This window comes from Netta rufina, assembly GCF_964035555.1.
Source record: "Netta rufina genome assembly, chromosome: Z".
Classification (NCBI taxonomy): Eukaryota; Metazoa; Chordata; class Aves; order Anseriformes; family Anatidae; genus Netta; species Netta rufina.
Genome location: NC_140126.1, coordinates 47,639,288 through 47,651,809, shown reverse-complemented (window position 1 = coordinate 47,651,809; position 12,522 = coordinate 47,639,288). Strand labels below are relative to the sequence as shown.

The following is a 12,522-nucleotide window of genomic DNA, read 5'->3' as shown; positions in this document are numbered from 1 at the left end:
TTGAGGACACGGGCAAACAGGATGCCTTCAAGAGCCTTCTTGCACGTGTAACCTATTCTGTTCAATCAATTCCTTATCAGTTTAAAAGCTGTTCACCATCCCTTTTGCAGGCACAGGTGGAGCACAGATTCGTTGCCTTTTGGTGGGCCATATCTGGGGACTGACATATCTAGAGGATTTGATCCTCAGCTGTGTGGGCAGGTGAAGACACAGAGTGTGGTTCTTGAGTTCTTTCTAGCTTTTCTGGCAGGCAAGCATGGGAACCTTCTACAGAGGAAACAGAAATCTCACTCCATGGCCAGCAGAACTACTGGCCTTTAACTTAGTCTGGACAGTGTGATTAGGTTACATTATCCTGTCCAGTAGCATTTTGGAACACATTGATATTTTTCCAGGGCTGAATGCAACTTACCAAGATCAGTGTTAGGTCTACTTTAAAGTCCTTGGGGAATTATATTTTCTTCTTTTAGTGATCATTTTACTCTCTTGCTGGTTGAAATGATGATTTTGTTCTTCCATTTAATAGAAACTGCACTGATTTCTCTCAAATAGTAAGTTCAAGATAAAAAATTCAAATTTCCAACTTAATCTACCCCCCAGAAGACTTCATTGCTGCCATGTTCCTTACACATGGTTGTTTCTGCTGTCATCCCTTGTACACACAGCTTCATTCATACATGCAGAACCCTTGTAGTCTACTTGCTTTTGGCTAATGAAACACAAAATGCTGTGTGTTCTGTGACTGTAGTTTGTATTTACATTCATTACAGGCAAAAAATGCATATGTGCAAACACCCAACAGTACCGAATAACTTTTCTGTAGGCTCAGCAGATAGTAGAACTATTTTATTTGCACTTGCATTACATTTAAGGGAAGGAAATGAGTTGTGTGTGCTATGGTCTGTTGGTGAGTAAATAATTTTCCTTGTTAACTAAGGACTGATAGAGTCATGGTCTTTTTTATGACTCTAGACAAAAAATGTATGTCTGCTTTAAGTAGCAAATAACTAGCGCGTCAATGGCCTTTCAGTGTGTTCTCTGATCTGCACTGGATTAAGCTGAATGTTTGAGTCTAATTTATGATTGAATTTCTTAAACCAAGTTGATGCTGCTTAGGTGTTTATTTTGTTGTTCTTGTTTTTTCTTAGACCTCTTGTTACTACTCCACAATTCATGACATCTTTTCCATGAAACATATATAGAAGTCTTTGTTTCACAGAATCATTAAGTTGGACCTTCAAGATCATCTGGTCCAACTATCACCCTTCTACCAATGTCACCCACTAAACCATGTCCCTAAGAGCCAGGTCCAACCTTTCCTTGAACACCCCCAGGAATGGTGACGCCACCACCAAATTAGATTAATTTAGACACAGCTAAAGCCTGAAGAAGTCTACACTTTTACCACCTTCCAGAAGCCATAAGGGACTTTGTATTTCTTTGGTTGTCTTGTGTTGTGATATTACCCTCCTCACTAAAGAGAAGGGCCCATTTGCTCAGATTTGTATGTGGATTACCACATCTCATTCCTGTACCCTCCTTGTCAACCCCCTGAGATATTCAGGCTTTTTTTTTTTTTTTTTTAATAATTTGTTTTAATATGTTAAGGATGACCTGCATGAGGAGGATCAAACTCCTCCTTTAATCTGCAGTCCATAAGGGAAAACAGTACTAAATTTCAGTGTTCTAATTAAAAAAGGCCAGTTGAGTAACAAAATCCCATAATGAGGACCTTCTGGTGACCCTCAGCTGAAGGGTCAAATTTGGGATTTCCCTTGTGCACACAGTTTGGGGAACACAGTGGATGAGTGTTACGTCAGATTCTGGTTCTGTCGAAAGACTGAAACTAATTGCTGCTCTGTTAAACATCTGTATTTTGTTTGAGAAGCTGAGAGTTTAAAAACTCAGCAAGAGCATTTGCAGTACATGCTTGTATCCTTGATCTGAACTGTGGGAGGTGTGACATGATGTGTGTGTAGATTTTGAATCTGAGCTTTCTAGCAGTTATGGATGTGTTGGGAGTTTCTGGTGCTGGCTGAACTGCACAGTCTCTTCCAGAAAAAGGTGCTGCGTTACTTGCCCTCACAGTCACCAGTGAGTAGCTTTGAATATCATTTGCTCCAAAAGCTCCATTCCCATCCTCTTTATCCAATGAGTGGTTACATTTGTGTGCATCTGTAGCCTTAGGGGATTAACCCTGTTGTTGCAGAGAATTTTTTTTTTTTTTTTTTGGTGTGTTACTCCAGTTTGGGTCCCACTCCTATGTAGGTGGATTTGCATAGCCTTATACAAGATTCTGTTGTTTGTGTGGGAGGTAGTTCCCAAGCTGTTGACACGTGGCCTGGTATTTCATAAAATTTGTTAAGTGAATGTTGTCCTGTTTCTACAGAAGAGCGGGTCGTCCCCATTGAAGTCTGCCGTTCCAAACTGTCAAAGTACTTGCAGGGAGTTGTTTTCCGCTGTGATAAGTGTACCTTTACCTGCTCCAGTGATGAGAGCTTGCAGCAGCACATAGAGAAGCACAATGAACTGAAACCTTACAAATGCCAACTCTGCTACTATGAGACCAAACACACAGAAGAGCTAGATGCTCACCTTCGAGATGAGCACAAGGTAATTACAAAATAGTTTTAATTTGTAACAGTCTACTCTTGAAAAGGAAGTATTTAGTTTACTTGCATGTTAACTCTGATTAAGCCAACCTGCCTTCTCTTCCTCCCACCCCATGACAATCTGGAAACTAACGCCATGTTGTATTTCACTTCCTGTTGTTGTTGTTGTTGTTTTTTCTTTAGAAAGTCAGAACTGAGAGTTTCTAAAACTGTTAGATTGATCAGAATTGGCAAACTATTTTCTGCAGAATGTGATCATCTGGAAAAGGCACTTATGAATGCTATTTTTTTAAAGGGAAAAAAAAGAAAAAAGCATTAGAAAACAATATGAAGGCTGTATGATTCAGCTTTCTAAAAGGCAGGAGATTCCGAACTTAAGATTGGTCTGGCAACTTCAGCAGCATGAAGTGCCATGCATATTTTAATAACAAAGTGGGCAATACCTTCCGTTTACATTTAACACAGGAAAGATAAACAGTAACTGTAATTAGGTCCTAGTTTAAAACTGCTTTGGAGTTTTTGTGGAGTCCATGAGTACTGACCTAATCCAGTCTTTAAGAAGCTGTTACAAGACTTCCCACAGACTCCTGTTAACTTTGAATTTCTGTAGCTGTGAACTGTGTATCTGGGAGACACTGAAGTTCTAGGATTTAGTTGTATTTTGGAGTATTTATCAAAGTATTTTCTTGTTACGTTTCCAGGGGAGGCAGCTATTTGCTTCCGTCTATTGGAGCTGAGCTGCCCAAGTCCTCATTAAAACTCACTCTCACTTCGTTAACTGAACAACGCTGCCCATGTCAACATGTTTATGTTGACAGTATTAGCAGATCAGAAGTCCCAGCAAAACTCTTTGCACAAGAAAAACAAACAAACAAACATAAAACAACAACAACAACAAAAAAAAAACAACAACACAAAGGCAAACACATAAACGTTTGGCTGTCTTGTAAAAACAAACTCTGTAAACCTAATGTTGGCCTGATGTGCTTATTTTTGTTTGTCTTCTTCTTTATAACTCCACCAGAGTCTTCTGCAATTCATGTGGTACATGAGATGCTCCTCCTTTTCCAATCACCACAACAAAAGCTCTGGCATATCCAGGAGACGTTAATCCTCATTCTTTTCACAGTGGATCAGAATGGGAATATTATTCCTCACCTAACTTTTTCTTCCAGTTTGGACCTGCAATAATGATCCCAATAGTTTACAGTATCTTTTCTATGTCTCTCTTCACTAATTCATATCTTACTAATTTGTGTCCAAGTTCTGGGCTCAGTTACCCAAATGATATGTTGCACCTTAAAGAGTTCCTGTGCATGAACTGGGTTGAATTAAATGCCTTCCACATCATCTTGTCTGTTTAAGTCTCAGTGGGTAACATGTCAAGTCAGAGAACCTCATCCCAGGTGTCTGTAGGTAGTAGTTCTAAGGACCTGATTACTTGTACACCACTGCGTTTAGGATAGATTGCTATTTGGACATATACTAGAGTCTAATTCATATGACCCTTAGGTTCATTCAGATTCCCTTTTCTGCAGAGGCATAAAAGATAGTCAGTGGGGGTTGGTATTTCATTCAGCATCTTGCAGGAGGTGTTTTACTGCACTCGTTCCTGTCTTCATCCTCTCTGCCTCTGTAGCTCAGTGCCTGTGCTGCTGGAGGGCTATCTTTTTGTGTGAAAGATGAATCCAAAATGCTTACCAACAGTGATCAATGAGCTCAGAGGGCTCTCATCATCAAACAAGTATTAGCCATAGTTTCCTGGTCATGCTTCCACTGTCTGACTCTACTGTAAATCTGGACTGTTCCTCTGCTGTTTCTAGTGAACGTGGTAGAGTTCCTGATTTCTGTGCCCTAAGCTGCTGCTTACACATTGCTGCCTTGAGCTATTAAGTGCTGGTGCATTTTACCCTAGGGTTTGCTGAGTTTAACTGCTGGGTGAAGTGTTCACGTTATAGTCTATATATCAGTTTGCAAAGCACTTTGAAGCTGTTCGTGAGAATTAATCTGTTATTAATGAGTGAAAGTGTACATGGTGTGCAGCAGCCACGTGCTTAGTAAAGGACTCATCCTTTCATGCGTGAGGCTGAATGAACCAGCCACAAACAATTTTCCTTCAATATAATTGTGCAATGGCAATGTTTGATCATCATAGTTGAATGATCCTGTAAAAGTAGGATACAACTTAGTGCTTTACAGTTCTTGGACTTCTTTAGTTTTAATGCCTCAAAAACAGGAAGAAATTAGGATAATTTATTGAATGGCATTACTTTTTGAAAACCACAAAATGAGAAACACAGATGAAACAGTGAAAAATGAATTGTTGTTAGTGAAAATAAATGTGTTAATTTGACTAGATCTGCATGTCACCTGTGGCTGAGTAGGCTTTGGGGTGTACTGGATTTCATTTTGCATATGTGGTGTTTTTTTCTGAGTAGCTGATGGTTGTGCTGATTGCTGACAAAAGTGTTTTTGTCAAAGGTGAGTCGTAACTTTGAGCTGGTTGGACGGGTTAACTTGGACCAGTTGGAACAAATGAAGGGAAAAACAGAGAGCTCCAGCAGTGATGAGGAAGAAAAAGAAGAAGAGTTAAGCCCCAAAACTGAAGAGAGAGGTCAGTACAGTGCTTTTTTTTCTTTTTCTTTTAAGACACGGCAATGTGCCCCACCAGTCCCAACAAGGAAGGTCAGCTGTTGACTCTACAGAGCATTCCAGTAAAGTCATGTAGGCATGCCAGGAGGAACAGAATGGAGCTTTTGTGAAGACACCATTCCTGGGGGAATCTCATGTTTCTAATCCTTATTGCAAGTTTTCAGTCTGTTAAGAAAATACGTACTATGAGAAAATGCAGATAGGATCTTTGACTTTATCTGCCCATACAGATAACATCTATAAGGTCTTGGAAAACTATGCAAGCGGGGAGTACTTTAGTGGTCTGACAGATTTTCTGTGTTGGTAACCAGTTTTTAGCTTCTCAGTTGGCAGTGACCAAGCAAGGGACGAAGGAGTCATGGCCAAGCTTTTTTTTTTTTATGGGCTGTTCCTAACTCTGTGCCCAGCATTCCTTCCTTGTTAGAGAGCTAGTCCTGTTGTAGTTGTTGCGGTTGGCAACTCTAGAGCTAGGGTAGGTCCATGTCCAATATATACCATTGTGTATTTATGTGCATAAGTGCATTTCTATGAATAATCCCACTTATTTCAGCAACGGTAGGGCATGTACTCTCTAATGCATTTGTTTTGGTCAAAGTTATATCAATAGGGAAAAAGTAATACCCTTATAAATCAAACTGTATGTTGTCCTTGACCTCTCCCAGTCTGAAAACCAACCTATTGCAAGTATCTGGTCTAAATTGTGTGTTGTTTAGTTTGCTCTGGTGTTTGGTTCATTGGTCAAATACAGTATGTTCATGACTCTTTAATAAGCCCTGTGATGCCTTGATGTTGGGGTCTTGGGGGTCATTCACCCTCCAGGTGCCAATGACTGCAGTTAGCTAAGTTTGTATGTACTTAAGTAAAGATATGCCATGATGTTTATCTTCTTCCTCCTGAATTTTCAACTTTCAGTGGAAGACTGATTTCCAACTCGTACAGGAGTTGTTCACAAAAGAAGAAGTGTCTCCCTAAATCATTATAGACCTTGAAAAATTAAAATTTCTGGATTCACAAATTGTTTTCAGCACAAGAGAGGTGTAGCTCATTTCTCTCACGTCTTAATAGCCAGGCCTCAGTGTCTTGGCTTTTGTTTAGTGTTCCTGCAGCACAAATTCAGTCTGTGCTTATCAGTAGCACTTCACTTCAAGTGTAGTTAATGATAGTTTTTATTTAAATGAGAAAGGAAGCTAGTTGGATAGGAAGCCATTTACATTTTAATGAAAAGTATCCTTCACAAGATCTTAGGTAGTAGCAGTAGAAAAATCAGAGGACCCGCTAAAGGGATATTAGCTCCATATGCATTTCAAAGTTCAGGGTTATTAAGTTGTGTTGAAAGCCTGCTCAGGTGTCAGTTCAGGCAGAGCTTCAACCCTCAGAGGCTCATGGCTGGAACACGTTGCCTACAGGACCACCCCTCCCCCCCAGTTGCAGATACAGCACAGTGATTAACGTTTTGTATAGACCCACAGCTAGTAAAGGATGAAGAGTCATGCTCACCTTGTGAGGATTACCTTAGCATTACATAGAAGCAATGGTACTGAAGTGACCATGGAAACTGTGACACCCAGTTGAAGGGGAAGAAGATGCAGTCTGCCAGGCCTTACAAATCCCTGTAAATGTGCCGTAGGGAGAGGGACAGCCCAAGGTGAAGTTCATTGGTTAAATTAGCTTTAGGATACTTCATTTTGTTACATTTATTGTGCAAATGTAAAAATGTCGCCTTCTATGCTGGAGATTTAAACTTACAGGGAAAATAGATAAGTGTTATCTCTGTGCTTTATGTGATCTATAGTTAAGCAAGGGATAGTGTGTGAACACTTCTAAGTTTTATTCTGTACTTGCCACCTGTGTATTTCTCATCAGAGGCTGGCTAAAGAGGGACTTGTGCATGATTGTTTAGATGACCAATTTTAAAAAAGCACATGTATTTTCTGGCTTGTTTTGCAGGCATTCTTTCCTGACTGGACCATATGGGTGATTTTTCGCCATTATTAATTTTTCTCCTTTTAATCTATTACAACTTGTAATATTTTATACTATAATAGGTTGAACAGGGTTGAATAGGAAAACATTTATGCCTACTGCAGAAGTCATATTTACTGTATTTTTCTTGCCAAGTTGTAGTTTACTACTTTAAGGTGCAAGATCCAAAGTACACTTTAGAAAAATGTCCCAGTGAGACAGGAGCTAAAAGTGTGATTGGATGCAGAGTTGCATGTTGACATCGTCTCCCAATGGATTTTTAGAAGATACTTCTAACGTAGAGATGGTTTGCTGTGTTAGCAGAAAACCAGACCCATGCTTTTAAATATTGACTGTCACAGTGGCTAATGGTGTCACAGCTTTCAAACCACATCAAACTATATTCCTCTTGGGGGGTGCTTTTGATGATTCTAGCCTTTGTGGTGTTAGCAGGAAGTGGGATTTGCTGAGAGTGTCTCTTTGTGCTCTGAGTATCTGGAAGCAAATGCTGCCTGAACCCTCTGTGACTTTGGCAGAACCAAGGTTTCTTTCTGTGAGTCAAACAAGCGGCCTAGATTCACCGCTTTGACTTGAGACTGGAATGCACAGTACTGAAGGTTCAGAGAGGAGCATGTTGCTTCTCCAGATGGACTACTGTGGCAGTGTACCAAAGAAGAACTAGTGCCCAAGTGAGCAGACAGAGATGGGTATGTCCCCTAAGCAGAGCTGAACAGCTGTCTTTGATGGGAAAGGAAAACAATGTTTTGCTTCTGGTGAAGGACAGCAGAAAACATAATGACCTGGGATGAAGAAGATGGCAGGGGCTGGAGAGGAAAAAGAGGGTGTTTGTCGTACACCACAAAAGGAAACACTGCCCCTGCTAGAGGCTGCGTCCCAGATGACCTCTGTCTCACCAGAATCTACTTCCATGGTAGAAGCGTGGGGGGGTGGGACGGGGAAGGATCCAGAAGTTCTTGTACATAATATTATGCAAAAACAAAAACCAACAAACAAAACAGAAACAAGCAAACTAAACCAAACCAAGCAACCAAAAACAACAACAACAACAAAACAAAAACAAACCAACCAACCTAACAAAACACCACCAAAAATGAAAACATGTCAGGTGTCTGTGCGGTTTGTTACCTCTCATCCCTCTCATTCTCAGGCCCCAGAGAAGAGCAGCTTCTGATACTCCTCCAGGGAAGCAGTCCAAATTCACAGCCCTAGAAGCGAAAATGATCAGGAAGTAGGGTGAACAATAGAGTGTATTCTGAAGAGCTGGTGGATTTACTAGAGTAGCACTTGCAAATCTTAATGGGAATTGCAAATACAAATCCTCCCTATTTGTTTCAGCAAAATATCCTCTGTAGTACATATCTCTTATTTGTAGAGGCCCAGAATGAAGTTCCTATTGTGTACTATATGGCAGGCATATTTCTTGTACAGTAGAGCAACTTCTGCTTCCAGAACATCTGCTCTCTACAAATATTTGTCCCTGTACCATGTCTGTGTATTGCAGTGTACTTACAAATTTGTACCACACACATGGTATTAAGATCCAGATGGATTTCCCCATCCCTGGAAGAGCTCAGAGACAAATTGGATGGGGTTTTAGGCAACCTGGTCTGGTGGGAGGTGTCCCAGCCTATGGCAGGGGGGTTGGAACCATTCTGTGATTTTGTGTAAACTGAATTAATGGTATTGATTTAATTTCTGGTGTTCCTATTGACACAGCACCTTGCTTTGTGATGTTTATCTGCAAAATAAATCACCAACAGTAAAAAATAGGAAGTGAGGGTGTTTCTTTGAGGGGGAAGAAGCAACAAATGGTGTTAAGAATAATTTCATATAGAACTTTAGTAAAGTGGGATATGTGTCACAAAAATACCTTTACAGAACTTTACATATGGATACTAGTGCTTGCATGGACAGTTTTAGGATCATAGGCTGATCTTGAAAAGAGTAAATCTGTGAGTGAAGAAATCAAGTGAGCAGAGATCAGAACTAGAAAGAAGCAAAATCCCTTTTATTATGTAGTTTGGGAGGAGTCAGAAAGACATTCTGTTGATTTCTTGCTTAAGATAATCCCTGCTAAGGAATTAATGCTCTGAGCAGATGGTGCTGTCTCATATCCAGCAAAAGAATCAAGTGAGATAGTCTATGCAATTATTTTTAATGGCTTGTGTGGTGATCTTCTTAATTTGTGAGAAAATGTTTCATCTTTTGTTAAAGCTGGCTGTGTTCATGTGGGTTTTGGCTTTCAGAAATACTGCTCCCTCAGCTGCCACTGAGTTCACTTGTATTACTAGGTGCTAGACACTTCTGCAAATGAGGCCCCAAGGCCTTCATATAAAAAGGCTAGGATGGGATGAAACACCTATGCAGTTATGATGCAAGACTTTTAGAGATACTCTAGCTTGTAAGACTTCATAATGAACAGTCTATTTCTTCTGAGGATCACATGTTAGTCACAGAATCATAGAATGGTTTGGGTTGGTGCTCCAGACCCTTCATCACCTCTGTGGCCTCCTCTTGGCTCACCCTTAACAGGTCCATGTTAAGAGGTCTTGTGAAGGGCGCCCCAGAGCAGAATGCAGTGCTCCAGGTGGGGTGTCACGAGAGCAGAGCAGAGGGGGACAATCAGCTCCCCAGCCCTGCTGGCCACGCTGCTTTTTGGTGCAGCCAAGATACAGCTGGCTTTTCTCGGCTGTAAGCGCACAGTGCTGGCTTGTGTTGAGCTTCTTATCAGCCAACACCCCTAAGTCCTCCTCAGGGCTGCTCTCAGAGTTTGTGTACAACCAATTCAAAAAATTCAAATGTAGATGGCCTTTTTTTCATTTTTCTTTCAAGCTATTTTAACCATAAGCTCATCGCAGTGTTAGTTTTGAATTAAAACTCCACAGTCCCTTCATTTATTGAAATACAAGGACAGGGTGTAATAAGTAACTCTGTTACGTTTCTTTGCAGGGATGTTCTAAGATTTAGGATGGAATATGTTACTTGGCACTGTCATTTTGCTTTGGGGGAATTGCATTTTCACAAACACAATAGTTGATGGGTATGTCCTTTTGCTTCTTAGAGATACTTTTTCTCTCTTGGAGCAGCAGAAGGGATCAGAGTAGGATCGCAGTGGTCCCTTTTTGCCCTGGGACATAAAAATTCACGGGCTGTGCTGACCTTTTCCAGATCCCATGATGTTTTCTGACACTGGTCCTCCGGAGAAACGCTTCCCTTGTGAGTTCTGTGGCCGATCGTTTACAGAAGGCTCTGAGTGGGAGCGACATGTGCTGAGACATGGCATGTAAGTTGGTTTACACTCCTTCACCAAAGAGCCAGAGGTAACAGTAGTAGTGTATTCCCCCACTGTATTCTCACCTGCCAGCAAGTCACATGAGGAAGGCAAACATGTTTACATGAAGGAAGAATTCTATCGTAAGTGTTGCTGCAATTATTGGATATCTCTGTATGAGAATTTCCAGTTCAGCCTTTTTTAACAGCCCGGAGTGGCTGTAGACTATAGGGCTGTCCCTAAGTGAATACCACTTAGTTGCCCCAGGATTAACTTCATCAGAGTGTGTTGTTGACTTTGACTGCCAGTAGAGCAACTTAAAAATGGCAAAAAAATTACGAGGAATGTTCTAGGAAGCACCATTTTTTTTTTCTCCTATCTTTCTTATTATGTTTCTTTTGCATGCTTGCAGCTAAACATGTAGAACAGTGTGAAGGATTATGTGCAGAGAAATTATGGTAAGACCTTAAAGGGAGGTTAAAATTGTAATGAACTCCTCTTAAAATGAGCATAGTGAAGTGCATAGCAAAGATCTTTGTCTTTCTACTGCAGTTTGTACACTGTGGGATGATACGCGTCACAGATAAGATAACTGTCTCTGGAACGCTTAATTTTCCTTCTCTTGATGAAGATCAGTTCTGTAGTAGAGATGTCTTTGCTGACAAGAGTTTCTTCAAAGAACAGATCTTGTTCAAGGTTGCTGTCCTGCAGAAGACATTTAAATACAATATTGTAACTTAAATGTGGCAGGATGAAAAATACTTTAATCTTAATACCTTTAATCTTGTCCACCTAGATAAGAGTATTTGAAATGTTGAAAGCTAGAAAAAGTTTTATCAGATCTTTAACTCTTTCGGAAAAATACTCTTTTCCCGTGCCTTTTTTTGAGCTGTAATGTCATGGGTCCCACTGGCAGCTTCATTCCACTACCTCTCCTCTTAAGCATGAGGTAGCAAAGGTGTGGCTGCTTGTGTCAACTTTTTTAGGAAGAGGTCTGTTTTTCCCCCTTCTGTGATATGCATGGATTGGCTTTGCTGTTCTCTGTATTGACTGCAAATGTTTCTGTATTCTGCTGCTTGGCTTTCAGGGCACTGAATGAAAGTAAGCATGGGACCAGCGAGGACAGCCAGACGAAGGAGGACGTGGAGGAGACCGTTAGCACACTGCCAGAAGAAAAAGAAAGCATTGAGAAAATGGTGCTGGACTATTCCCACAACAGTGAAACAGTAGTCAGTGTGGTAGCTGCTGACAAACCTCTCCAAGAAAACCCGGAGGCCAAAAATGAATAAGCATTTGGTGTGATTTTAACCAACGTACTTGAACAGTAATGAGTGGCATGGGGAGGGCGGGTGGGGCGGGCAGACGGAAGAAATAAAGCTGCTTTTAGGACTGAATGATCTATTTTCAAAGCACTGGTACCTGTGTGAGTGTGTGTGTATTAAAGTTATTTAAGTGGTGGAATAAGTGGCTCCATTACATCACTGCATCTTTTCTTCTGGATCTTGACAATGGGAAGTTACATTCATCTTGGACTAATGAAGAAACTCCCCATATTCCTACATTACACAACGTGCTTTGCAGTGGAGACTTGGATTGGTTGTGAATGGAAGCATCGTGAGCGTGGAAGAAGTAAGGGGGATAACTTTTCAACGCACAAATTTTGGTGCGTTTTTCTAGTTTTAATACATAATGCTTTTCCAGACTGAATGCAACTGCTTTAGAAATGAAAAGAAAAAAAAAAAAAAAAAAGAAAACAAAAACAAAACAGAAACTGCTTTGCTTAAAACAGTCACCTGTTTCCTAGTACCTCAAAATTAACCAAGGGAGATCTCTGCATTTGTCAGTACTACCTGTTGTCATTGTGGTTAAATGTAGAGAGACTGCTGGGCAAGGTGGTGAATGGAAGAAGAAAAAAGTTTTAAAGAAAGAAACAAATTGTGCTTAAAATCCCAGTGTGGGTTTTATTTCTTAAAATACTGTGATTTTTTTAATTATTTTAGTAAA

The 12,522-nt window shown here is 40.5% G+C and overlaps 1 protein-coding gene across 4 annotated transcripts in view; it reads left to right on the top strand.

Annotated features, from left to right (window-relative positions):
• ZNF462 (zinc finger protein 462) overlaps positions 1-11,854 on the top strand; it is a 94,016-nt gene extending 82,162 nt beyond the window's left edge. For all 4 annotated transcript variants that reach the window (XM_084304712.1, XM_084304710.1, XM_084304711.1 and 1 more), the window contains 4 exons: positions 2,390-2,613; positions 5,094-5,226; positions 10,416-10,530; positions 11,606-11,854. In XM_084304712.1, coding sequence (XP_084160838.1) covers positions 2,390-2,613; positions 5,094-5,226; positions 10,416-10,530; positions 11,606-11,807 — 674 coding nt within the window. In that variant the 3' untranslated portion in view covers positions 11,808-11,854. The remainder of the gene's footprint in view (positions 1-2,389; positions 2,614-5,093; positions 5,227-10,415; positions 10,531-11,605) is intronic.
• The last annotated feature ends 668 nt before the right edge of the window (positions 11,855-12,522 follow it).